The 25981-nt window shown below is 35.0% G+C and overlaps 2 protein-coding genes across 5 annotated transcripts in view; one reads left to right on the top strand and one right to left on the bottom strand.

The window, feature by feature from the left end:
• Positions 1-25981, bottom strand: part of LOC123540187 (dolichyl-diphosphooligosaccharide--protein glycosyltransferase subunit STT3A-like) — a 285963-nt gene that overhangs the window by 251614 nt on the left and 8368 nt on the right. The window lies entirely within an intron of this gene.
• On the top strand, positions 3022-25757 carry LOC123540760 (uncharacterized). Of its 4 annotated transcripts, none has more exons than XM_045326024.2 (2): positions 3022-3189; positions 23360-25757. In XM_045326024.2, exon 2 carries the CDS (start codon positions 23551-23553, stop codon positions 24721-24723), a length of 1173 nt encoding a protein of 390 aa, XP_045181959.2. In that variant the 5' UTR covers positions 3022-3189; positions 23360-23550; the 3' UTR covers positions 24724-25757. The 4 variants fall into 4 exon arrangements, with proteins under 4 accessions (XP_045181959.2, XP_045181961.2, XP_045181960.2 ...); XM_045326026.2 differs by lacking the exon at positions 3022-3189 and adding an exon at positions 3306-3454; XM_045326025.2 differs by lacking the exon at positions 3022-3189 and adding an exon at positions 14820-15063.

Here is a 25981-nt window from a genome sequence, read left to right as displayed (position 1 = left end):
TTTCTGACGTCATCGCATACTGTATACTGAACTCGCGACCTCTGGAAAGTAAGTCGTAAAGGGCGTTAAGGGGGTTAATTGTATGTACATACACGATATATGCATACACGGCAGTCAGTTCCAATAAAAAAAACCTTAAAATTCTTTTGCAGCTCCGTGGTTACTACCGATGCGCGAGATCATGTCAAAGTGCAAAATCACGAAATGTTCGCAATTTGGCGCTTCACCATCGTGACTGGCGCATCGCGTATCGTCTGCGCATTAGGCGAAAGCTCGAGATCACTATGGCAAAGAACGAAATTACAAAAATGTCATGATTTTGCGCTCCGCCATCATGGTTTCGCACTTTATCGTCGTGATTTTGCACTTTGCTGTCATTCGAAGACGATTAGCGAAGCACAAAAATAACGAGTCTTTTTCGATTTTGCGCTTCGCCATTGTGGTCTCGCTCTTCGCTTGTCGCTAGAGTAAGCGATGCACAAATTGCGAGACCACGATGGCAAAGCGCGATATGACGGTGCAAACTGTGAAATAATTTCGCCCTTTGCAATCGAGATCTCGCGCTTCGTCATCATACCTTAACATCGTGTTTTCGCCATCATAACTTAACGCTTTGGGTAAATGTTTAGGGTAAATCTGCTTCCTTTCTTCTAACAGCGTGAATTATGTTAAGAGACCTTCGGTCTGCACTTCGTTCCACTCCATTATCAAGATATTGTTTAATCTTACAATATTGTCTTTATCAACTACAAACATACAAAATGAGAAATAAATTTGAAATCAAACCGGTTAAGCTTAAAATTATTACCACATTAGATTTCAGTCCTATCTTAATGTGTGCAAAATTGAAGTAAACACACATGCTTGGGCGAACGATCTCGTTTAACGAAACGGTGCAAACTATAACACTTCAAACTTTCTGTTAACAGTTCGTAAAATTGCACAAAAAATATCGCTTCGTGGTATGTGTTGCATTCGGAATGACTTAACATTCACTAAAATACAGCATATAAATAATAAAATTCGTGACTTTGCAAACTCCTGTGTTATGTTGACTTTATGATAGAACAGTTCGATTGTGCGATACGATGACACAAACGTACTGTTGTGAGCCGACTTACCTTAGCAAACAGCACAGCCCGTTCCATACTGAGCTGGCGTCGTACCGTATCAAGATGGCATCATGCAACAGTGTTATGTCATCGTACTGAGGCGGACTGTCATCGTGCCCTATCGAGATGACATCGTACTGTATCGGGCTGCCATCGTATTGTAGAGGGATGGCATCGTATTGTAGTGAGATGACATTGTATCGTATCGAGCTAACATCGTACTGTAGTGGGGCTTCCGCGACAATTCGTCAAAAGACACTTCGCCGAATAAGACAGTTTGCCGAATGCGACAGCCGAATTTGATATTTTGCCGAATACGACAGTTGGTCTACTGTATTTTCTAAAATTGGTCGAAACTTATTTAAAAGACAAAGAAAGTACACAAGAGATTTCAAGATTTATTTAGATCATGGGTAATTACTGTGATCAGAACAATAACACCATAGCAAACAAGTAACTAAACATGCAAAACTGTCATAACAAATTGTCTTTCGACGAGTTGTCGTGCACCGTGTAGTGGGTTGGCATCGTATTGTAGACGGATGGCATTGTACTGAAGCGAACGATGGGCATCGTATTGTGGCGGGATGACATCATATTGTGACGGGATTGCACTGTATTATAGTGTGGCATTGGTCTGCTGATGCGTCAAGTGTGGTGTGATGTGTGTTGTGTGCTTGTCACCTTCCGCTTTCAGCCTCCACCGCTGGCTAGGCTTCTGGTGAACAAGGAGCCGAATGCGTAAGTCTTCCCTGCCAGTGCATAGCCTCTCTGCAGACAAGCCCTTTTGCAGTGCCTCCCAGTTGACGCCACACGGTAACTGAGCACCTTGCGGCCTCAAGCAGAACTGCAGGGGACTCGGAGGAGGTCTGCCCCAAGACATGTGGCATGCCAGGCCCACCGGTGTGTGGACACGCCCTGATGCCTATTAACAGACCACCAGCTATGGGACAAATAGCCCCTGAGTTCCCAGGGTAGGGTATGAACTCGGAACTACGGGTGAGGTAACCCCGACAGAAACCTAGAGAGTTGAAGACAGAGGTGCTGGGCCATTGGCACTCTCTTAACGAACCACAGCACCATGCAATATCGCTATGACTACACAGCCATCCGGTATTCAACAATGTGGTGCTGAATCTCTGAGGTCCTCAAGGGGGATTCAGTACCGGTCTCTGTGCCTCGACAGAGTCCACTCACAACTACTGGGGGTCCTTCCTTCAATCCAAAACATGCAAAGAGAAGAAGGAGGAACATACCAAGAAGAAGAACCAATCCTTTCTGGTTGATGCATTGGAATGCGGTGTCTTCAGCAGCTAACGAGAAGAAAAAGACATTGTATTATAGCGGGATGGCATCATACTGGAGCAGGATTGCGTCGTACTTTCGAGTGGTATGGTCGGCATATATTTGGAGTTTACAAAACATGCAAATGCACATGATCCCCACAGCTGTTGAACAGTTATTTTTGCATTTGCTTTAAGGCAGATCTAAAAAAAATTCCAATCAATCAACGCATTTACAAAATAAGACATTTCTAATATTGCAGATAAAAGTTTGTCTACCGTTTCATGTTTGACTATAACAAACATGTAATTTCTCCGCTCATGAAATAGGACAACAAGATTTTCAGACAACGGGCGTGCCAGGAGAGGCAATCGTAAGGACCCAATAAACGAGTTAGAGTTATTTCCCTTCCAACGTTTTTTTTTTTCAACTGATCCAAAGGGCAGTAACTCAACATGTATCTTTATTCTGTCCAATAGGTCGTGTAAGCTCCCATTCCGTCTCTAACAGTGCGACTAAAGGCTTAATCAGATCGGACCAATGGCTGTGTATAACCATTACGGACATTTCTATGACACTGGTAGTGTTTTGATTTTGAACAAAAGATCGAAACAATGGTTGCAAGAGTGAAATCTTGTTGTTTACCATTTATTAGATTGTACACAATAGCTTGGCTAAATGTTAAGATAATTACTGCCATATAATGCGATTTTTCGTTCATAGATATTTTAACTACTGATAATTGTTGTTTGAAAGTGCTTACAAGGTGGAAAATGTATCCAAAACAGAAACGGTAAGCATCGATATTTTTCTTTATAATTGCTTATTATAATGCCGAAAGCGTCTTGGGTAAAGTTAAATAGTGTCGGCTATTTTACCGAGACAATTGGAAAAGCTTGGAAATATAACAATAATTACAATAATGATAAATACAGCACATGAAGCTACTTTTATCTGGATATATACTTACTCATGTCTGATTTATATTATAAACTTATTTAACGAAGCTCAAAGGATATCATATTTTTCATAAAATTGTGCCCAAAGAAGGCGTTGAGGTAAGATGTTTTAATCATTACGAAACGCGTTTTAATCAATAGTTTATTCAAATAAATTTGTTTCATCAAAATGGTAAAAGGAAATCAGTTGGTATTAGTTTTGTCTTTTGTCTTCTAAAGAAATGGCTTTGAAATGAAATGGATTTAATCAAATAATTACGCACAAGGTACATTACGAACATGCAATTCAAAGTGCAAATGGAGCTTCACGTTCATTGCAATACAGACAAAATATATATAACTTCATGTGCGTTACAAATACCGTGACAAAATAATATTTCACGTGCATTGCAAACACAGTCGCTATGGAAATCACGTGCATTGTAAATACAGTCACAATGGAACTTCACGTGTGACTTTGTTCATATAATGTTTTACCAGTTAAGTAAAAAAGGCATTTCGTTTGTCTATTTGATAAGCAGATACGCGAACATACCGATGTCTGTATACTATATATATGCTGAAAGGAACTCTCGCAAAAGTCAAATTTTGGAACTTCAGTTAAAACTTGTTCACCTTTTAATAAGCATTTTAACTCTTGATATTCCTTCGTTTCAATGATGAGTGCTTTTTTAATGTCTCAATGTTATACCTTGGTACACTATTGTAAAATATTTACTTATGACAGGAATGATATGACAGGAGCAAATGATGAATGCTTACCTGAGAGCCCTTAATGATTTCGACCACAAACATTTACATGTTTTATCTATTATAAAGCATGTTTCCCTTTTGAAAAGATATATAGAATTCAATGCATTAATCAAATTTATATTCGCATTGATCTCTTTTTCATTTGAGTGGATTAAATATTTTCATTTTCTTGCCAAACATTGGTCGGAGTTCAGGTCAAGAGCGAACTATTATATAAATGTTTGACACTGTTTCGCGATCACCGCTAATCTTAAGGTAAGACAGTTTCTCACGTAGCTTTATACAAAGAAAATAATATGTAAATAACTTATTTAGAAATAAATCAAAATTATGTGGTCATACCACAGAATTGACCACAGAAGGTTCTTCATACCGTACACCGGTGCATCACACTGGCCATAGTTTTATCAGATCAAGTGGTTCCAACGTTGTTTGAGCGGTGAATTTTACGCCAATCAGATGGAGAAATATGGCCGATACTACAAATTTCCTGTATTGTAAGTATGATTTAAAGGAATTTCTACCTGTTAAATAATGAATCAAATGAAAACGATGGGTGCACCTGGAGCGCAAATGTGTCTATGTTTTAGCACATATGTCCATTTAGCTGAGATCTGTACCGTTTATTCAAACACTTCTGTACAGTCCGGCGGGGGAAGGAGATTTTTTTTTATAGTTTTTGAAAATGTCGCCTCAAATATAGTGTTTATCGGGAACAAGTAACTGTTCAAACACTTTTCATGTAAAGGGCTACCTCTTAAAACAATGGGTGTGTATTTTCATAGAATTATTCAGCGTAGTTTCTGAAAAATCGGCCGAAAACCTAATGCAACGCCGTTTCGAGTGGGTCGCTATGCAACGCAATCAAGTGGATACCGTTCTGTGTCTTACTTGCGAAGTCTTATCCGTCTTAAAAACAGTCATTAAAGCCTAACAATGAATAAATTTAGAGAGTTTTATATCATTATAATGATCCCGCCATCTATATTATATTGTACTTTACATTTTTATACTCGCTTAACATTTAACATATTTTTGCGGACATTAGTCAAAAAACATCAACACAAAAACATAAAGCAAGAATGAACATCGAACAATATCATTAAGTAAATAATAGTAATAGTTCGTAAAAACAAGAACCAGTTCACGGATATTTATCCATGATAAAAGTACTGATCAGTTGTTTGTTCATATTTTCATTCATATTCCTGTGGTAGCGTTCATTAATTTTCAGAGAGATAAATCACAGAGAACGTTAAAATTGGCCAGGGAAAAGACAATATTTCTTTTGCCCTCCATAAAACATTCTAGCATAAAACTGCTGTTATTGCCACTTTTCGGGGATGTTTTAACAGGATAGAAAACGTGTGTTAACACAGAGATTCTCGCGCTCATGTGCTGTTATAACACCTTTTTATATATGCGCGTTCCGTGGCAAAGCGTAAACGTATTACGGCCCCAAAACGGATAATTGAAAAAGAAATGACGTCAACGTGAATAAACAACGTAGACTTTACCGCGCATGGAAATTTCATGGAAATTTCAATGACGTTGAGGGACAATATATTCATTTACCTGGTTTTCACGCGTTTTATGCTAGAATAGCGTTAGTGCATGTTCTTTTCGTGTTATAACATCTTCAGAATCCCTCGGGAATCGTTGGTACCCGATGGCTCGGGTACCAACCAGTCCCTCGGGATTCTGCAGATGTTATAACACGAAAAAACATGCATTATCCCTACAGAAACGATGTAATAAACCTCTATGGTCGCCATTCAAAAATGAAAATACAAGTGAAATACAGACACCAATGAAAGAAAAAAACGGACCAGCAATACCACAGTTGTACTATTTAACTGTCTCTAACCAAATAACAAAAGCGACGTTTGCCAACGGGTACTTATTGGAATTGATAAGGGTTAAGATATTGTGAAATAATTTATCTTTTGCTGCAGAATGTTGTCTCAGGATAGCCTTGTCGCTTGCAATCTCTAAAAATCTGTCTCTTCCTCTGTTAATTCTTCAAACATTTCGTCACATAAGACTCTCTCTTTAATACCTTATTGTGGACAGGTTTTTTTTCTTGATATTTTTGGTGCTTGAAGTTCGAGTTAGCAGTCTTTTCGGTTTCTTTTTTTGTGTGTGTTGTTTTTTATTATTATTATTATTATTCACTTTGAGAACATGAAGAAAACTCTTAATAGTTTGCTTGATGACACATCTTTAGTATTGCTGGTCCGGTTATTTTCTTTCATTGGTGTCTGTATTTCATTTGTATTTTCATTTTTGAACTGCGACCATAGAGGTTTATTACGTCGCTTCTGTTTTATGGAGGACAAATAAAATACTGTCTTTTCCCTGGCCAATTTTAACGTTCTCTGTGATTTATCTCTCTGAAAATAAGTGAACGCTACACCAGGAATATGAATGAAAATATATACAAACAACTGATCAATACTTTTATCATGGACCGAATTTTATTTAATTTGTATGAACAGCTCAAATGCACAACAAATCAGTAATGAAATCGCAATGTATTGGTTTTATGGGATTAAAAAGTAACCAGCTGTAACTATACTGATTTAAAGAGTCAACCCGATTTTGGTATGCTGTTCAGTAACATTCGTGGAGGAGATAAATATCCGTGAACTGGTTCTTGTTTTTACGCACTATTACTATTATTTACTTAATGATATTGTTCGATGTTCATCCTTGCTTTATGTTTTTGTGTTGATGTTTTTTGACAATGTCCTAAAAATATGTTAAATGTTAAGCTAACATAAAAATGTAAAAGTACAATATATAAGAAATGGCGGGATCATTAAAATGATATAAAACTCTCTAAACTTATTCATTGTTAGGCTTTAATGACTGTTTTTAAGACGGATAAGACTTCGCAAGCAAGACACAGAACGGTATCCACTTGATTGCGTTGCATAGCGACCCACTCGAAACGGCGTTGCATTAGGTTTTCGGCCGATTTTTCAGAAACTACGCTGAATAATTCTATGAAAATACACACCCATTGTTTTAAGAGGTAGCCCTTTACATGAAAAGTGTTTGAACAGTTACTTGTTCCCGATAAACACTATATTTGAGGCGACATTTTCAAAAACTGTAAAAAAATCTCCTTCCCCCGCCGGACTGTACAGAAGTGTTTGAATAAACGGCACAAATCTCAGCTAAATGGACATACGTGCTAAAACATAGACACATTTGCGCTCCAGGTGCACCTATCGTTTTCATTTGATTCGTTATTTAACAGGTAGAAATTCCTTTAAATCATACTTACAATACAGGAAATTTGTAGTATCGGCCATATTTCTCCATCTGATTGGCGTAAAATTCACCGCTCAAACAACGTTGGAACCACTTGATCTGATAAAGCTATGGCCAGTGTGTGCATATCCTAGTATACTAGCATATCTTTTTTTTATAATTGAGTTCCACTCGAGACATTTTGTCATCAAACTCTTTTAAAAAGCCATTTTAATATCTGTTGGAAAAAATGGTCTGTTGGCAGATTTCTTCTTGGTATATTTCTATGTTGTTTTACATATTTTATGTTGTTCCCTTTTCACGTCTTTAGGTCGTCTAAATTCATGTTTAATCAAATCAGAATGTATTTCTACAACTTAAGTCGTTAAAGCCAGGTGTCTGTTTGCATGTGGTCTTTAGAAAAGGTTCGACTGTACTTTCAATCGGTAACGCTTTGTTGTTACGTAAGCTAAGGGAAAGCGTACAGTGCAGCCTAGCTAAAGCGAACATCTAGGAAGACATGTTTACAAGGTTGTTAATGTGGAGTTAAATTTAACATTTATACCCAATGAGAAGAAAACGTTCGGTCTGTGTAGAGGGGTATTTGTTCCTTAGAGGTGTCCTTAATAGAGGTTGTACTGTATAATCTCCTATTTTCTTTTAAATACTTTTAAGAAAAACTCTACATATAACCATTACAACAAAAATCAATTATTTTGTTCAAATAGAATCAAATAGTATCTAAATGGCTCATTATGAGTATCAAATTTAAAGACGTCGGGGATAAAATTGATAATTACGGTTACAAAGGCTTCTTGATAAAAAAATATAAAGGCTCAGAGTTGTGAAAAGGAGAAGAAATAATAATAAGCTGAACATCGATCTAGCTGATAAAATGATTTTAAAATGAACTTAAATGAATAGCCGATTACGGAATTCGATAAAACTAGGGTTAAGTTACTGATTAGTGCATTGAGTTATAGTGAACTCATTATGTAATTGATACAAATTAGGAAAGAAAATCAATTTTAGTCCATTCAACTCTGTAAAGAATTCAGCGCATGGTAATAAAGGATAAAAGATAGAACATGAGAAAAAGCATATTTCACGCATCGTTCTGTTTGAAATCCAAAAGAGAGTGTGGCAACATAGATTTTTGTCATCATGTGAAATATGAATTACTATCAGGGTTCTCCCAAGAAAAAAATTAAGTGATAGCTGGAAGCGCGCGGTAGCCAAACTGGTGTTTTGTGAGGGGTTTAAGAGGGTTGACTTTTTATCAAGTTAACCACATATACTTTTAAGTGAAACATTTGTATCTTTATCACTTTTAATTATAAGCAGTAATAAGTACAATCTACAAAAGTGTTATAATCAAACTTTTTTATTAAACACAAATTTGTCCTTATACTGATCACATTACTACAGTAACTGTGTGTAGCAATCATACATTATGTAATAAATTACTTTCATTACATCACTTTCATCTCATTGTCACAGTTCACAGTTATTTGCAAGGCACTGAAGTTTATATTACACATCTTCTTGGCTTCTCCTTATGCCACAACTGTACAGAATGTTCAAATTGAAAGTCTTCCAACTTAGGTCCTTGAATGGCAATTATTAACAGACAGTTCAGTGTTGTATTGATCAGTCTTGACCTATGTGTTGTTTTTATTCTCTTCAGTAAAGAAAGCCCTCTTTCACAGTCTGAAAGTAGAAAATGACAATGGCATTACTAGTAACAGAATGAAACAAACATCAACTGCAAAGCAAGAAACATTTTGTTGTAGAGCTAATACAAGAATTAATCTTATCTCTGACTGAAAGATACCATTCATTTTTTTTAATGCTGTATTTTTTAAAAAAAAAAATAGTGTTGTGTAGTACCTGCGGTGGATGCAGGAACCAGAAGCCCAACTGTAGCAATGGTTACAAGCTGTGGATACGACTCTACCAAATCTTTACATATGAACTCCATGATTTCATGGGCTTTCTTCTGCTGCAGGGACTCACAGTTGGCTATCACATGTTTAAGGTGTCTCCACTCTTCTAGTGCTTTTGTCTCTCAAGGCTGAGATGATCACTTAGAGTCTGAAATATTAAAACATTAACAAATAACTTTAACTATATAAGTATGTATGTTATAGACACTTTAGAGAAAGTTACAGAACAGCATTGAAGGAGTCATTAATGAAATGCTAATGAAATAAAATGTAAAGACTTATTTCAATTTTTTTGTTCAGTGTGACTCTGTAAAATATTATTCAGTTACCTCAATGTCACCATTTCCATGTGGTTCAAGGTCGTCACTGTCCTCTGGGAAGGTAGTGGCATCAAAAGCAGCAAAACTGCTCAGAAGTGGTAGATCAGGGAATCTGTCTCTCAGGTTCATTATCACATTGCCAAGGAACTTGTCATGGACCTGAAAAATAAATATAAGATATAAAAATACCAAGGTTAAATAGTATCTTCTATTATTTTATGATCATAATTACATTGTGCATTAAATGTACTAGAGTACAAAAGTATTTTGTGCATTAAATGTACTTGAATACAAAATCATATGTACAGTTTTAGCTCACTTTATTTGTAAAAATTTTGTTTGTAAGCTATTAACTGACAAGGTTTTGGGCAAAACACAATGAGAACTTACCGAGCTTCTCAGATTGTCTGTACTGTCTTCCCGTATTCTGAACCCACTCTCTTGTAGTTTCTATGTGTAACTGCCTAGAGACTGGAATTTGGTCCGGGACTGTTCTTCAGTTGCTGGAGCACGGCTACTGTCCCCTCAACAAGTGGTCCCACGGTTGTATAGGCCATATCTCCGGTCTACAGAAGAAAATACATATACAAATAGACAGCTGCAAATAGACATATTCACATATTATTTTAGGCAAATTGTGTACAGACCAATTAAGCTCTCTCTAAGTAAATCAGCTTTTCATATTGAAGAGTAAATTAGCTTTTAATGCTGATTGAAGATGTCTGACGATCTTTTGCTTTAACACTTGCTTTGCACTTCAACAGCTGTAACTAAAACTCAAGATGACTTAGATCCTTTGCCTGAACACTTGGTTTACATTTCACCACTTTTAACTACAATATACATTTAAACAAACAAGAGCTGTCCGTAAGACAGCCAAGCTCGACTATTCGAAATATTGTCCCAGAAGCAGGAAAATATTACCCAAAAAGGTTAAATATCAAAAGAGTTTTAAGTTCAAAAGGGGGAATAATTTAACCAAAATGCATATCAGTTATGGGACTTGCTGCTATCAACTAGTTTTATAACCCCGAAGGCACATGTGAAGTTTCAATTCAATATCTGCATTAGTTTTGGAGATAGAAACTTGCATGTAAAACTTTAACCAGAGTTTTCAAAGTCCAAAAGGGGGCATAATTTGCCCAAAATACATGCCAGAGTTATGGGACTTGATCCAGTGAGGTTAGTTATTGATCTAGAAAAAGAAAAAATAAGTTTCAAATCTATATGCCTTTTAGAAAAAGCTGTATGTATTTGCATGCAAAACTTTAACCAGAATTTGCTAAGTCCAAAAGGGGGCATAATTTGGCCAAAATGAAGGTCAGAGTTATGGGACTTGCTGCTATCAACTAGTTTTATAACCCCGAAGACACATGTGAAGTTTCAAATCAATATCTGCATTAGTTTTGGAAATAATAACTTGCATGTAAAACTTTAACCAAAATTTTCTAAGTCTAAAAGGGGGCATAATTTGCTCAAAAAACATGTCAGAGTTATGGATCTTGACCCAGTGAGGTTGGTAATTGATCTAGAAAGGGAAAAAGTAAGTTTCAAATCTATATGCCTTTTAGAAATAGCTGTATGTACTTGCACGCAAAACTTTAACCAGAATTTTCTAAGTCCAAAAGGGGGCATAATTTGGCCAAAATGAAAGTCAGAGTTATGGGACTTGCTGTCTATTTTACCTACTATGCTTATTGAACAGTTATAGGAATTTTCATCAATTATTCATTTCTTTCATGCAAATCCCTTTGACTAGGTATAAAAACGAACATTTCTTTTCACAATAGTTTTAATCATTCTTTTTGATGCTCGCAGAATCATGAGAATGTATGTTATACCTTTTAAGAATTCGTGTATAAAAATCGAAAAAAAAAAATGAATACACGCATAACAACAAAAGGTTTATTTCACAATTTTTGTTCGAAAGGGATATCTTCAATGTTGTGTTGTCCGAAAGTATTGACCTGACACTCATGAACATTCTGTATGTTTCCGTAAATTAATTTTCGGTGTTCGAACCCAGATAATGATATAACTATTGAACAATTTCTTAATTATCACCATAATGCGCATGTGCAGATAAAGCTGTGCAGAGAAAGCGTTCAACTCCAAAGAATTTTCGGTTCAAGTCTTTTTTTCTGACCATATCATTTTTTTTCATTTCATCTGTAAACTTAATAGACGGGGAAATGGTCACTCTTATCATGATTTATCGTTCATTTATTGAAATAAATGCTCTAGTATATGACATGCGCTAACGTCCTTGATTAACAACATGACGTCGACGTACGGAAACAAGGCGCTAATGTCCTTGATTAACAACATGACACCGACGTACGGAAACATGGCGCTAACGTCCTTGATTAACAACACGACGTCGAAGTGCAGTAACCTTACTTTAAATCAAACAATTCGCTATCACCCTTTCTCTACATTATGTACAGAACTATTTTAAGTTCGTTTTACTTTTCGCCATTAAACGACGTAAGAAACGATCTAAATTTCACTTCGTTTTTTCTTTTTCAATGCACTGTTACCCTTGATCAACAACATGACGTCGTCGTATGAAACCTTTCAAGTTCAACTTATTTTTCGAATCAATGCGCTATCGCCTTGATCTTTTTTGATGAATTATACACGTACACGCTTACTGTCCAGGGGTCAAATACTACACAGAGTGGAGATCATATCATGCTATTTCATTGTGCCCCCATGTGATAACACTAATCCACGTCAAATCAAGCACTGCCTAAACGCGATCATTCTGTTTAATTTTCTAACAGAAACGTAACTATTTCAACGACAAATAACATGTTTTTAATCCTCGGTTTAAATATTTATGTGCGGTTATCACGTCGAAAAGATAAGCTGTTTGCAGGCTGTCCATTTTAACGACTTCAGTGGTTAGTTTTAGAAACTTGGTAAAGGAATGCGGGAATTTTATTCTGTTTCTTATGCAAGTGCATTTTCTCATACAATAACGTTGTGGTATTTGGAAATCCTTGTGTGGTACTTATTTTGATATTAATAATAACTGACACACAAAGATTTGTCGTTCACATAAAGTTAAAGCAGTAATTTTTTGTATATGGAAGAATGATATACCGTTCTTTCTATGGCTAATTTACAAAGATATGATAAGTAAATATTAGTTTTATACTTACCGATTTACCTCGATTGTGGAGGAAGGTAACTTTAAAAATCACTCAGGAGTCCGATTCCCGGTGTCCTGTGAGGAGATATTTAGTCGTTCCGCCTCCCCCCCCCCCCCCCCCCCCGCCCGGGTCGCGTTCCAATCAACATCCTCATGGATAAGCAGCCATTATTTTGTCAACTAGACTGCCACTCTGTTTCTTTCCTTTGTTTGTGTATGCCTAAATCTACACTGTTCAAAGGTTTATGCCAGGAGATCCTTTTGCGACAAAATATCTCTTGTGTATGTAACATATATACAAATTGAAAATTCATGACATTTTTCTTCTTATTCATTATACCAAATTTATTATAGCGCCATTCAAAGGATAAACACGTTACAAAGCACATTTCGTATACGTACACATATACAGACAAGGGTAGCCACTCATGGACGCCAAATTATCAGAAGGACAGAGCGACACAAAGCCCCTAGAACAGATAGTTAGAGATAGTTCAAATACAGACTAGTTCAGCTAACTTAGTATGTCTCTTTGTAAAAAAAAGAAAGTCTGGTTCCTTGATGTTCCCAATGTAAAGCTAAGATACACACAGGGCTCTCATTCGTAAAAAGTACCAGTACTGGCCTCTTACTTTGGCTGGAGACGCTCAAGAGCATCTCAGAAATGTCAAGTGTCTGGACGGGGATTTGAACCACGGGTCTTTGGATTCACGGTGACGAGTGTTTCCACTCGGCTGCCGTGCATTAATCTTGTCCATCCTCGCTATATACATGATGAGAAATAGTTGCTTGTTGCTTCAAATATCAGATCAAGGTCGACAAAGATAAAAGACAGTCATTCAAACAGACCCTGTGTAACTTTCGACAAATATGAATTTGATGATATATTTTAATAACTTACGTGAAATGATTGTATCAACAGTCAGCTGAAGTTAAAACTGTCTCTAGCAACTGTAACAGAGAATGGAAATTCTTGAGCGCTGTTTAACGTAGATGTTACAATCAAAGACATTGCAACTGTTACAAAACATTATACAATACGAAATATTTACAGAGCATGGAATGATTAATAGACAGTAGAACGTTCTAAATACGTAGCAGCATGTATTTCAATTGATATTCCCAACAGCAAAGTAATTGGTTTGGCAACAAGATATTCCTATATAGGGTAGGGAATTAATCCCTCTCTATAGTAACAGTTGAAAAAACAAAGTGAGAGTGTGTTGTCATAACTGAACGGAATATCTTTTCGATGTAAAATTCACGAAACACAGTATAGCTTTTGCTCTGTAAAGAAACTAATGATAAAGAATGTTCATACTCATAGACTGATAATGCTGTAACGACTTTCAGATGGCTTTGTTAATGACAAATATACTTTTAGCCTATATTCATCTTTTAAAATGAGCATAATACCTTTGTTTATGTGGGTGCCACATTTTTTTATAAACATAGAAATACTAATTTCTTGTCAAATTCTATTTCTCATACATTTCTCAGTGGTTTGAATATTTTTTTTTTTTTTTTGTGGTTTGAATATTAATTGTATAAATATGACTAAACTCCTTGTTTTTATTACCTCCCTTTAAGCTCTATCTTTTAAAGTTCTTTTCTAACCATGTAATTATAGATAGCATAAATTTGGACAGCTGCTTTATCTGTTTTAACATAAAATTAAAAGCCATGGTATGGAACTTTAAGCTAGACGTGCTTTGAAACAATCATTTTTCAAGTTTGAAAAAAATTGATAGCCAGCTCAGTTTAGAGTAAAATAGCTTTCTTTCAATATAATTCAGTCGTAAATATCTATTTGATATGTTCATTTACATTTTAACAATGTTTATTTAAACGAGAAAACAGATATATCGAAGGGGCTACAATTTGTTTCAAAGTGGCCTTATCTTAAACCTCGACCATCGTTGCTAATTAATACCAAGGTAGTTTAACCACCAATTGTCAATTTATTTTAACTGAATTTTAATACTCTAATTGGGAAAACTTTAGATTGCGTGCTAGAGCACACGAAGAAAAGCGTTAATACTTAATCTTAGCTTACATCAACCAATATTTTATTGATTCGTTAAATAGACTTAAATATTTTGCGGCGGCCTAAGTAGCGCTATGGCTTAAACGGTGTCCGATAAAAAAAACTATAACACTGTGTTATTCACTACCGAAAATATGGAATATTATTAAACAAATGTGTTCTATATATCTAAATGCTTATGACGATGTATTTTCTGTCACCAGATAATATGGAATAACTTTATTCAAGTAAGTATAGGGCAAGAAAATATAAAACAGTGTTTGCTTTCAAAGATAGAAAAATCGAGTGATTTATTTACCAAACGGGTTGAATAAATATTTACATTGATTTCCACTTTGAATATTTCATTTGTTTAGCATTATTTGCAACATTTTATCAAATGTTTATACATTGCTTGACTACTTGACAACAAATAATAGTTTTGCTACCTAAGCTTATAAATAAATCATGTAAGTGTGTGTAAAAGCGGAAAGGGTTGTTCCCACATAAGATAATGGTAAACTTTTTTCTCTAAATAAAAATCAAGCAAAGCAGAGTCTGAATGTTCATTTTCTCGCTCTGAAGAAATTTTCTTCATTTTTCAGTGAGTTTGAAATAGGAGTTTTATGCTTTGTTGTTAATAGAGGGTTTACCGTATCAAACAATTATTGTATGTTGGTGAGGTGAATATCCAAGTTTATCAACCGGAGCAAGTGATATTCACCGAAGACTATAGACCAGTTGAATACACTTGGATATTAACCATATGATCATGCAGAAAGTATTTTATTTTATGACTACAATGTAAAAAGAGTAGTGCGGTAAAAGTAACGCTAGATAGATCATAAAAACACTGCAGAGTCCATTTGAAAAAAAATCTGTATTGAGTTGGAGGCTCAGTAATCTCCCAATCCCTGTAGTTTCCGACTCCGAGCCAGCAGCTGAGGGGTATAAAGTATGTAAGTATACCCGAATCACATAGGAAACAAAACTGAACACTGTCCAGTAGGGAAATGTGTGGCCTATGTATCAAGAAAATATTAACGACAATAAATGCTAACTTGACGCAGATAATGTTATAGTCTACACTGTTAGCGTCAAGTAGGTCTCTCATAGAGGTTAACTAGCTCAAAATATCTTCTAAATGTCGTTATTTTATTAAGTGTATGTCATTATGGTATGTTCTAGTATACTGAAACTTTTCCTTGAGAGTGTTGAAAATATAAGGAACGACAACTCTATGTATTTGGTGTCCCTGAAGCAAAGCATTCTGGTCTATGGTAAAGGGATGTACATATCAATAATCATGTTTGTGTCTAAGCTATGTAGGACATCAAATAATGTATTTAACTGATTTTTCATCTTGCGAAACAATTCTTTACGTAAAATTCGAACTTCAAGTCTTAGAGGTAAATGTTCAGACTTTGAAAAGGCTGCTAATAATATTTTATTTTAAACATACGTATTAATATACAGTTTAATATATACTTCTTTTCAATTTATTGAATACCATTTTAACATTTTATAACATTTTAAATGTGTTTGAACCTTGAAGACAGCGTGCATTCAGGCGTTGTTATTTTCTGTATTGACAAATTAATGCACTAAAACCAATGATGGACGCATTTTTCATTGAACTTACTAAATTTGAAAATAAATAATAAAAATCCATTTTGAATTGATTGAAAGATAGCCAGATCTATTTATCTAGTATAGTACTCTATTCCACACGTATTGAATATACATCAAGTTAAACTGTTTTGAATACAAACGCCTTTATCATTGTGAGCTATTGATCTTTATGGTGTTATTGTAGATATATAAATTTTCGCGGTTGATTCTGTTTCGGTTTATTGCCGACCAAAATTAATTCAAATTTAACGGATACTCATAATAGTCGTAAAATGGGGATTCCAACTTTATTTCAGTGTATTTCGAGGTCAATTTTGGCCATAATAGTCAGACGTAAATTAATTTAAGTGTATTTTAAGTATATTCCGGATGAGTCTTGGCAAAAACAATTAGATATAGCACCTCTTTTAGATAATTTAGAATTTTACATTTGTTAAAATATTTTTAAACGAGACAGCATGAAAAAATTGTAATTTGCAAATTAAAAAAAAGTGGATGTTAAATATATAAAAAAAAATAAAGCTTACAGTTACCTTGATTCAGTTTTAGTATAATAGCAGTAATTCGGTCAAAAATAAAAGAGAAATAAACAAATAATTAGTCCCATTTTCCCATTTTAACGCATTATGCACGCATTGACATAACTTAAGCTGAGGAATATTCTGCAGACTGCAGTATGCGGGTCACTGAATAGAGTTGACCACATTCCCATTTCTTTTTTAATTTCTGCAGCAAATGTGTAGATGTTTTGTGGATAATATGTCTATAAGTGAGTGTAGATCTATAGATAGTATACCAATATGGTCAAGAAATGACCTAATTTTGTAACAAAACAAAGAAAAATATTTTCTTTTATTGGTATGTAACATTTTGAGTAAATCTAGAATAAATGTAGAAGAAAACCTTGCACTTCTACAGTTAGCTTTCCATGTGTATTGGACTCCCCAAGCACAGCTAAATTTTAGTGTGTTCAGCACGATATTTTAGCCACATGTATATCCCTTCTAAAATAGACACATGTCGGCAGAATGCAAACCTATGTCGATTGAACGCAGATCCAAATAGATCGAATGCAAGTCTACGTCAGCTGAATACAGATCCATGTCGATTGAATACAGATCTATGTCGGTTGAATGCATACCAATGTCGGCTGAAAGCAGGTCTATGTCGGTTGAATGCATACCAATGTCGGCTGAAAGCAGGTCTATGTCGATTGAATGCATACCAATGTCGGCTGAAAGCAGGTCTATGTCGATTGAATGCATACCAGTGTCGGCTGAAAGCAGGTCTATGTCGATTGAATGTATACCAATGTCGGCTGAAAGCAGGTCTATGTCGGTTGAATGCATACCAGTGTCGGCTGAAATCAGGTCTATGTCGATTGAATGCATACCAATGTCGGCTGAAAGCAGGTCTATGTCGATTGAATGCATACCAATGTCGGCTGAAAGCAGGTCTATGTCGATTGTATATTAGTCGAATGCAGATCTATGTCGATTGAATGCAGATCTATGTCGGTTGAATGCAGTTCTTTATAAGCCTAAAGTAAAACTGTGTCGGTCGAATGTAGATTTATGTCGACCCGATATGCTGGTCTATGTCGGTCGAAAACAGATCTGTGTCGATTGAATATACTAGCCGAATGTAAATCTATATTTTTTGAATATTGATCTATGTCAGCTGAATGCAGGTTTACATCGGTCGAATTTATATCTATGTCGATTGCATACAGATCTATATCGAATGCATAAATATCTATATCGATTGCATACAGATCTATGTCGATTGCATACAGATCTATGTCGATTGCATACAGATCTATGTCGGTTGAATGCAGATCTATGTCGATTGCATACAGATCTATGTCGATTGCATACAGATCTATGTCGATTGCATAAATATCTATATCGATTGCATACAGATCTATGTCGATTGATCTATGTCGATTGCATACAGATCTATGTCGGTTGAATGCAGATCTTTGTCACTTGAATGCAGATTTCTTTCAGGACAGATCTAAAAGACAGATCTATATCATTCGAATGCAGAAGTATGTCGGTCAAATGCAGGCCTATGCCGATTGAATTCAAATTTAAGTCTCAGGTCTTAAAGCAGCTCAAGATAAAAACACTCGAGTTTGAAATGTAAGGTGTTTTCGTGAATACCAAAGTAAAAAAAATAGAAATTTTATGAAAAGTCAACGTCCGCTTTATTGAACTAAACATAAAATATTGTTCTATCCTAGAGTTGAATGATTGTTGAAAATTGTTTGTTTAATAACACTTAATACTATCAGTGTAAAGATCTTAGGTTATGCCACTTCTTATAATCTTTTACACATAATTGAAATAAAGAAAATAATTTTTTTCTATTCTTCTAAACTACTTTTACATGTCAATGTACTTGTAAACTTATTTCAAATTAAATAATGGTTTCTTTTTGGATTGTGTATGTATTTACACTATAAAACTTTTGTCCTATAAGACATTTTATAAATACATTATTTTTTCTGACATAATATCTTCACCACGAAGATAAATACGCGGTTTTACATTCGGCAAGAAAAATCCGTTGAAGATGTGTTGAAATACAGAAAGTTTCTCGCAGTTCAGAATTTATTCATGTTGGGAACTAAAACAAGCTTATATCAATGTAAGTTTTTCTTATAACATTTTGGGCTTGTTCTAGAAGATTAAGTATAACAAAAAGGGTTTTGCAAGTTTCATCATAAGAAACAGGGGTTTGGTCGTCTGAAAACCGAGGACTGATATTAAGCCTCTAACATTAAGTGTTGTAAATTAGTATTTATCATTTGGCAAAAAGAAATTTATATATTTAATTTAACATTTAGTGCATGACATATAGAAATAAGTATTTGGATTAAGCATTTGGCAATTAGTTTTACACACTGACTTTCCATATGGCACATAACAAATGGTATTTAGCATTCAGCAAGAAATATTTGGATTTAGCATTTGGCAATTACCATGGTCTAGAGCATTGATATATCTTCTTCCCAGCCATGGTGCATCAACTTTCCATGTAGTACATTTACCGTTTGGTATTTAACATTCGGCAAGAAGTATTTAATTTAGCATTTGGCAAATTACACTGCGCACCGATCTTCCATATGGCACTCTGTATCTAACATTCGGAAAGAAATATTTTGATTTGGCACCTGGCAATTAGCATGGTGCACGGACCTTCCATATGGTACTCGGTATCTAGCATTCAGAAAGAAATGTTTTGATTTGGCACCTGGAAATTAGCATGGTGCACCGACCTTCCATATGGCACTCGGTATCTAGCATTCAGAAAGAAATGTTTTGATTTGGCACCTGGAAATTAGCATGGTGCACAGACCTTCCATATTGCACTCGGTATCTTGCATTCAGAAAGAAAGGTTTTGATTTGGCACCTGGCAATTAGCATGGTGCACCGACCTTCAATACGGCACTCGGTATCTAGCATTCAGAAAGAAAGGTTTTGATTTAGCACCTGGCAATTAGCATGGTCACCGACCTTCCATATGAAACACAGTGTTTGTACAGAAGGCCGTTATTACGTCTTCTCATAAAAGACACCAATACTGGAGATGCAATGCAATAAGACATTCTGAATATGTATCAGAAGTCGGCAAAAAAAGTTACACCTTTGTATCCAGCAGTTTATCATCAAACGGCACTTGTTTTAACCTTACCTTAACCTGTTGCAATTAATGTTGTGGTAAAAGATGCATACTGAAATCGCACAGGATGGCAGATAGAATACACAATGAATTCAACGTTGAGGCATGCCGTTTCAAGCAATGGACGAAAGAAGTGAACAAATCTGTCTATAGTATTTGGCCAGTCTGACCGCATTTTTAAATACAATGCAAGATAATCATTATTTTAAAAAAGGAATCACTCTATGATAAAACTGTTCCGTTTCAAAGAAACAAATGATAATTGTGTGATTTCAGCATCATCTTTATATAAAAAAAAAAAATGACACAGCAGGTGATTAAATTGTCTTTTGTATAAAAGAGTTATCTGCAAAAATATATTACAGATAATAAGATTAAAGAATGTTTAAAAACCACAGGTCGACTGTGGGAAGTATCAGGTGCATTAAGTATTAGAATTAGGTGATTTGAATAGAACTGGATTAAAGAGATAATCTAGTGGATTCAGAACTGCGTACACCTGCCCGCAGTGGCATAGCTGATATTCTTAGATACGTAGAGGATGACAGGGGCAGCATTTTTTACGAAATAGATCCGCGCAGATGTGTGTATAAAATATGCCTATTCAAGGCTGAGCACTACTAAATCCGACTGTTCTTTGTTTCTATAAACTACTTTTATTTAATCCCGCTTTTTCGACATTTTCTAGCATATTAGTATCAGATTTTCTAAAACTTATATTCCCGTAAAGAACTGTATCGCTATTATAGAAAAAGCAAAATGAATTTTACTTTTTATATAAGAAAGCTATAATCCTCTGAATTTACTCCTTTTCACTTCTTTTAGTGAGTTCATATGCCGCCATTCTTATCAAGCATGCGAAGGGTACATGCCGATTTCTATAGATACTGAAACGCAGAAAACACGATTTTAATGAGAACCGATACACAAGGAAAGGAAGAAAGATTATAACTTTACAAGTGACTAGACCAGCGTAGGCTTACATTTGATTTTGTGGAAATCAGCCTTAATAAAATGCTAAAATGATGTTCTAATAAATTAATAATCAAAACTTACATATGCCTGTCTTACGTTTCTTTCTGATTGACCGTTTAATGTCAGAAATACAGCTATAAAAGCAGCGTGGGTGATTTTCCTGCCAAAGATTTAACAATAAAAATGTATTAATGTTCAATAAATTATTTTTATAACCTTTAAAAGTTAAGTTTCTTATGCATGCATGCATGATATCCAAAATAGGATTTTAGAAGAGCTTACATTTAATAGCGGTCTGTCTTTTACATTAACTTTTAAGACTATAAAACTGTTTTTATTGTAATTGGGTTTTAAACGGGTGATTCTCCTGTCATTGTGCCTGTTTTTATCATTTATCAATTAACAGGCTATAGAAAAGCTAATATCTTGAAATATAAGAAATACTTCCAGACTGAACATGTTAAGGATTGCAGACCCTTGCACGAAAATCCCCTTCAAATATTACTATTTCTGCAATACAAACATCAGAAATAAAACATAATAGTTATAGGTTATTAGCTTTGTATCGGGAAATATGCACGAGTTCTTCAGTGGAAATATTGCGCGACTTTAGGAGCGCAATATTCTTCCGCTGAAGAACGAGTGCATATTTCCCGATGCAAAGATAATAACCTTTTTATTACATACGCATCTAACGTATAAATATTACGTAAATATCATAAATATGTTCAATAGCCTGAATAGGATTGACAATACTGAACTAAATAGAAAAAATAGTGCAACGGCAAACACTGAATTACGTCATGCACCCGAGATGAAATTCAGGCGTCAGTGTATGGAAAAATATTGACGTTTCCGGTACCAGTGTAACTTAACGGGGAATAGAAATGAGTATGTAATAGTAAAACATGTTGTCAAAATGTTCATTATGCAGCACATCCAAAAGAAAAGTTTTGCGGGGTTTGATGTGCCATATAAAAAGTACAAATAATGAGGCTTTTAACTAAGATAAAACGCATTTGTAGTATTTTGTACCAAATTTTGGCTGTTTCGCTACGTGAATATGATATTGCTTCTTTGTTACGTTATTCCCGATGCCCCTCTGGGCATTAGTTAAGACATGTATATGCCACTTCCGGTTTTGTCAGATGGACGGTTTTCTAACAGGAAGTAATTCTATATCCTAAATCGGGTTTCAGACCATTGTTGTTGAGTGTCCAATTATTTTAATTCAGCGACCTTAACCATTCAGACATGTAGGTCCACTACACATTTTAAAACGGTGCAGAAATACTTCATACTAGCGTCTATGGCCATGCATAACTTTTCTCCAGAATTAAAAACTTTAAATGTTTATCAAAACGTGCTCTGTATGTTTAGTGCAAATAAAACAGAGTAATATAGTGATGATATGCACTAATACTTTTGCATGAGTAACTATAAAAATGGTTTTCAAATACACGTATTATAAACTACCAGCTTTATGCATAGAATAAAACATATATTTACTGAATGTACACTATTATATGCTTGATTTAGCGTTTATGGGTGGACTTTTGTACAGATGGACCTCCCGGATGGATCTTTCGATATTTACCAGTCCGACTACAATTGCACTTAATTTTAAACCTATTTGAACAATGAAACTATATGCAATTAAGATAAATTTCAAAAGTGATATACAAAGCTAAAACAGTTGTACTACAACACCCTGTTTGTTGACGTATTATATACGCATCTAAAACAAAAGCAGAATAGTTTGGCGTTTGCTTTGGTTGAAAAAATAACAATGGATTTAATAGAAAATATTTCGTTCTATATCACTGCCCATTATGGAAATATACCCGTATGTACATAGCTTTTTGTCCTAAACGTCAGGATCGAAAAAATGACAGTGGGGTCTAAATGACTTTGTATAACTGTCAATTCAATTGTTTATTTCAATTTCTAGTGTCATCTTACAATAACAGTTCGTTGAATTTATTTGGCAATACAGAAACTAGTGTTTTTAATGACCCACTGCAGTAATTAGCTGGTTTAAAATGAAATAACTACGTCTACAGTGTCATGTTCCACAATACCAGCTCTCTTATGTCACAATCATAGTTGTTAATAGAAGCGGAAAACAAGATTATGTATACCGAATAATTTCCTGTAATAGGAAAAAACAACATTACTTATGTTTTTGTGTAAGAGCTACTCAATTTGTTTGTCATGAAATATACAGCAGCATTTTTTCTACATTTCAGACTGCCTAAACGATAGAGGATATGATGGATGGAATACGAGTTTTATGAAAAGCAGTGTCATTAGTATGATTTGAAACACTGTCGACACAATATATACCAAGTATATTAAGATTAAGGAGGTATACAACAAGCTTACTTGAAAAAAGTGGTGCCATAGTGAATGAATTATTGCTTTAGTTAGATGACTGACAATGCTAAAATACACAACGGCTGTGAGCAATGAGGACGGTATTGTCTCACCGGCACACCACCCGGAATATACACGAACTATAGACGTTTCCGCTGGAAGCAAAGGGACGACTAAGATGGCAATAAAAAGAAGAGCAGGTATTGCGAAGAAAATTTTGTCACGTGACACACGAAACGATGACTCCGCCCATTTGCCACCGATTGCCCAACCAGGTTCTCCACAAAATATGACTACAAATAGTAACGTATCACAAGCGAGAAAGGAGAATATTCATTTCATAAATCAGCCAATGAAACGCAAGGAAATTCGGACTCCGTATGTATCTCATGTAAATAGAATAAGTGATGTTGCTACACCGTATGTGTTACACACGCAAATTACAAATATTAATCCAGAGGCAAATTTTGCCAGAGAAAATTCTAAACTATCAAAGTATTCAGGTAATGTAGTGGAATACAAACACGAGCCTGAACTTCATCATGAAGCAACATTTTCAAGCCTCCAGAAGATTCCCACTAGTACATCACCGGCTCAAGACAGAAGACCTCGAGGCCGACATGGTAGGAAAAGCAATAGCTTCAATGAACATGACATGCGCGGAAACGCAGATATAAGGGAATTGACAATTCAAAGCAATCAGATGGGACTTTACCAAAGAACTGAGAGAAAAAGAGATAAATCTCGAGAGAAAGGCAATGAATCGTTTTCAATAAGAAAGAAAATTGAACAGTTTCGTAGGTGGCATGAAGAACAATATAGGGAAAAGATAAAAAAGTTGAAACAGGAAGTGGACCATCAGTTTGAAGCAGAACATAATAGAGTTAGCCGACAAGTAGGAACTCTAAGAGAAACACCAACTTCAAAAAATGATATGTCCGTCAATGTAGAAAACGAGAAGGTTCCATCTGAAGTATCACATGAAAAAATGGAACAAGATAAGATAACTCCAAATCCTTTGTCAGTAACTAATGAAAGTACCTCAAAAGCTAGAAGTAGTTCGGCTAGGACATGGAAAACATGGAGAAATGTAAATGATTCATACGCGTATAATGATGTACAAAAGTATATCAAAGAAAATGAATTAATGGATGAGGAAAAATCTGTGTGGATTAAAAAATGGATAATCGAAGTGAACAAAGCTATGAAAGATCAACATCATGAAAGTATATTGTGATAAAAGTAGTTATATATGTAGTAAAATAGGAAATATTTAATGAGTGTTACTCCAGCATGGCGGGGGCAGCTGGACAGAATTAAAGTAATTGTCCATGTTGACAACCAAATGCCAAAAGTCAGAATGACTTAAAATGATATTTTTAGATGTAGATTCTGTTCACACCAGTTTCCATCAGTAAATATGTTAATTTTATGAATATAGTGCTTATAATGGTTATACAATTGTAAGGTTCACTTTCCTAATTATTCTATCGACATGTTAGCTACTACACTGCTACAAATGATAAAAATTCTTTATTTGCTTAGGAAACATAAAAGAATAACTGGTTACCATTTTGACGAGGGTTATATCAATAATGAACAATGTCTAAATTTTTGGTATGGCAGGAAAAGTGATCACTAATTCGGTGCCAGTTATTAAATTAACGATGTTTTATGATTCAAAGCATCCCTGAAGCAATCCGTTGCTACTTCTCGAAGCACAAATTCACTGTTAGTTTTCAAAACATGTATTTACTGGAAAAAGTATTTAGTGTTCTTGGAAGCAATAACATCCTTTCACTTTCACTTCATCATTCTTTTATAGGAAAGTAAGTAAGCAAGCAAGTGCTAAGGTTATAAAAGTCCTTCTTTTCGCACATTTGGAAGGACCCTTTATACCATTGAATTATTCATGCGCACTGTATAATAAAATTAAACCGCAAGGACTGAATATTTATGAAGGTTCGTAGAAACAATGGTATCAATTTAATGCGCATGTCTTCAAATGATTCATTTCACTCCAGTGTTAGTTGAAAGATTCCTGTACTAAACCAAAAGAATATTTAGTCGATGTCCTAGATATGAAAGTGCTTCATTTTTTGTACAATTTTATAATATTCCATTTACCTCCAATATGTTTGTTTTGGATATTTAAAACTATCCCATTTTTATGATTCACAACTATTTGAATTGCAATGTGTTTTATGTCACTGTTATAGCGAAACTGTGATAGAACTTGTTCAGTATTACAATACAAAGTTTATCATTGTATATTATGATGTTTGTCTTTTCTATGGTGTTGTAATTTAATCACGGATGTACCGTCAGAATAACCCTTACCCTGCTTAATTACTATAAAGAACTGGTCCATATTCGAATTTGGCCAGTACGTGTACCATTAACTGTCAAAAGGAGTGCTTACCAAAAAGACACTGACTGAATGGCGAAAAGTGCAGATCACGATCAGACTGCACGGATATGCAGGCTGATCATGA

The sequence above is a fragment of the Mercenaria mercenaria genome, chromosome 16 (assembly GCF_021730395.1).
Source record: "Mercenaria mercenaria strain notata chromosome 16, MADL_Memer_1, whole genome shotgun sequence".
Lineage (NCBI taxonomy): Eukaryota > Metazoa > Mollusca > Bivalvia > Venerida > Veneridae > Mercenaria > Mercenaria mercenaria.
Note: the sequence above shows the minus strand (reverse complement) of the source record. Positions and strands in the feature narration are given on the sequence as shown.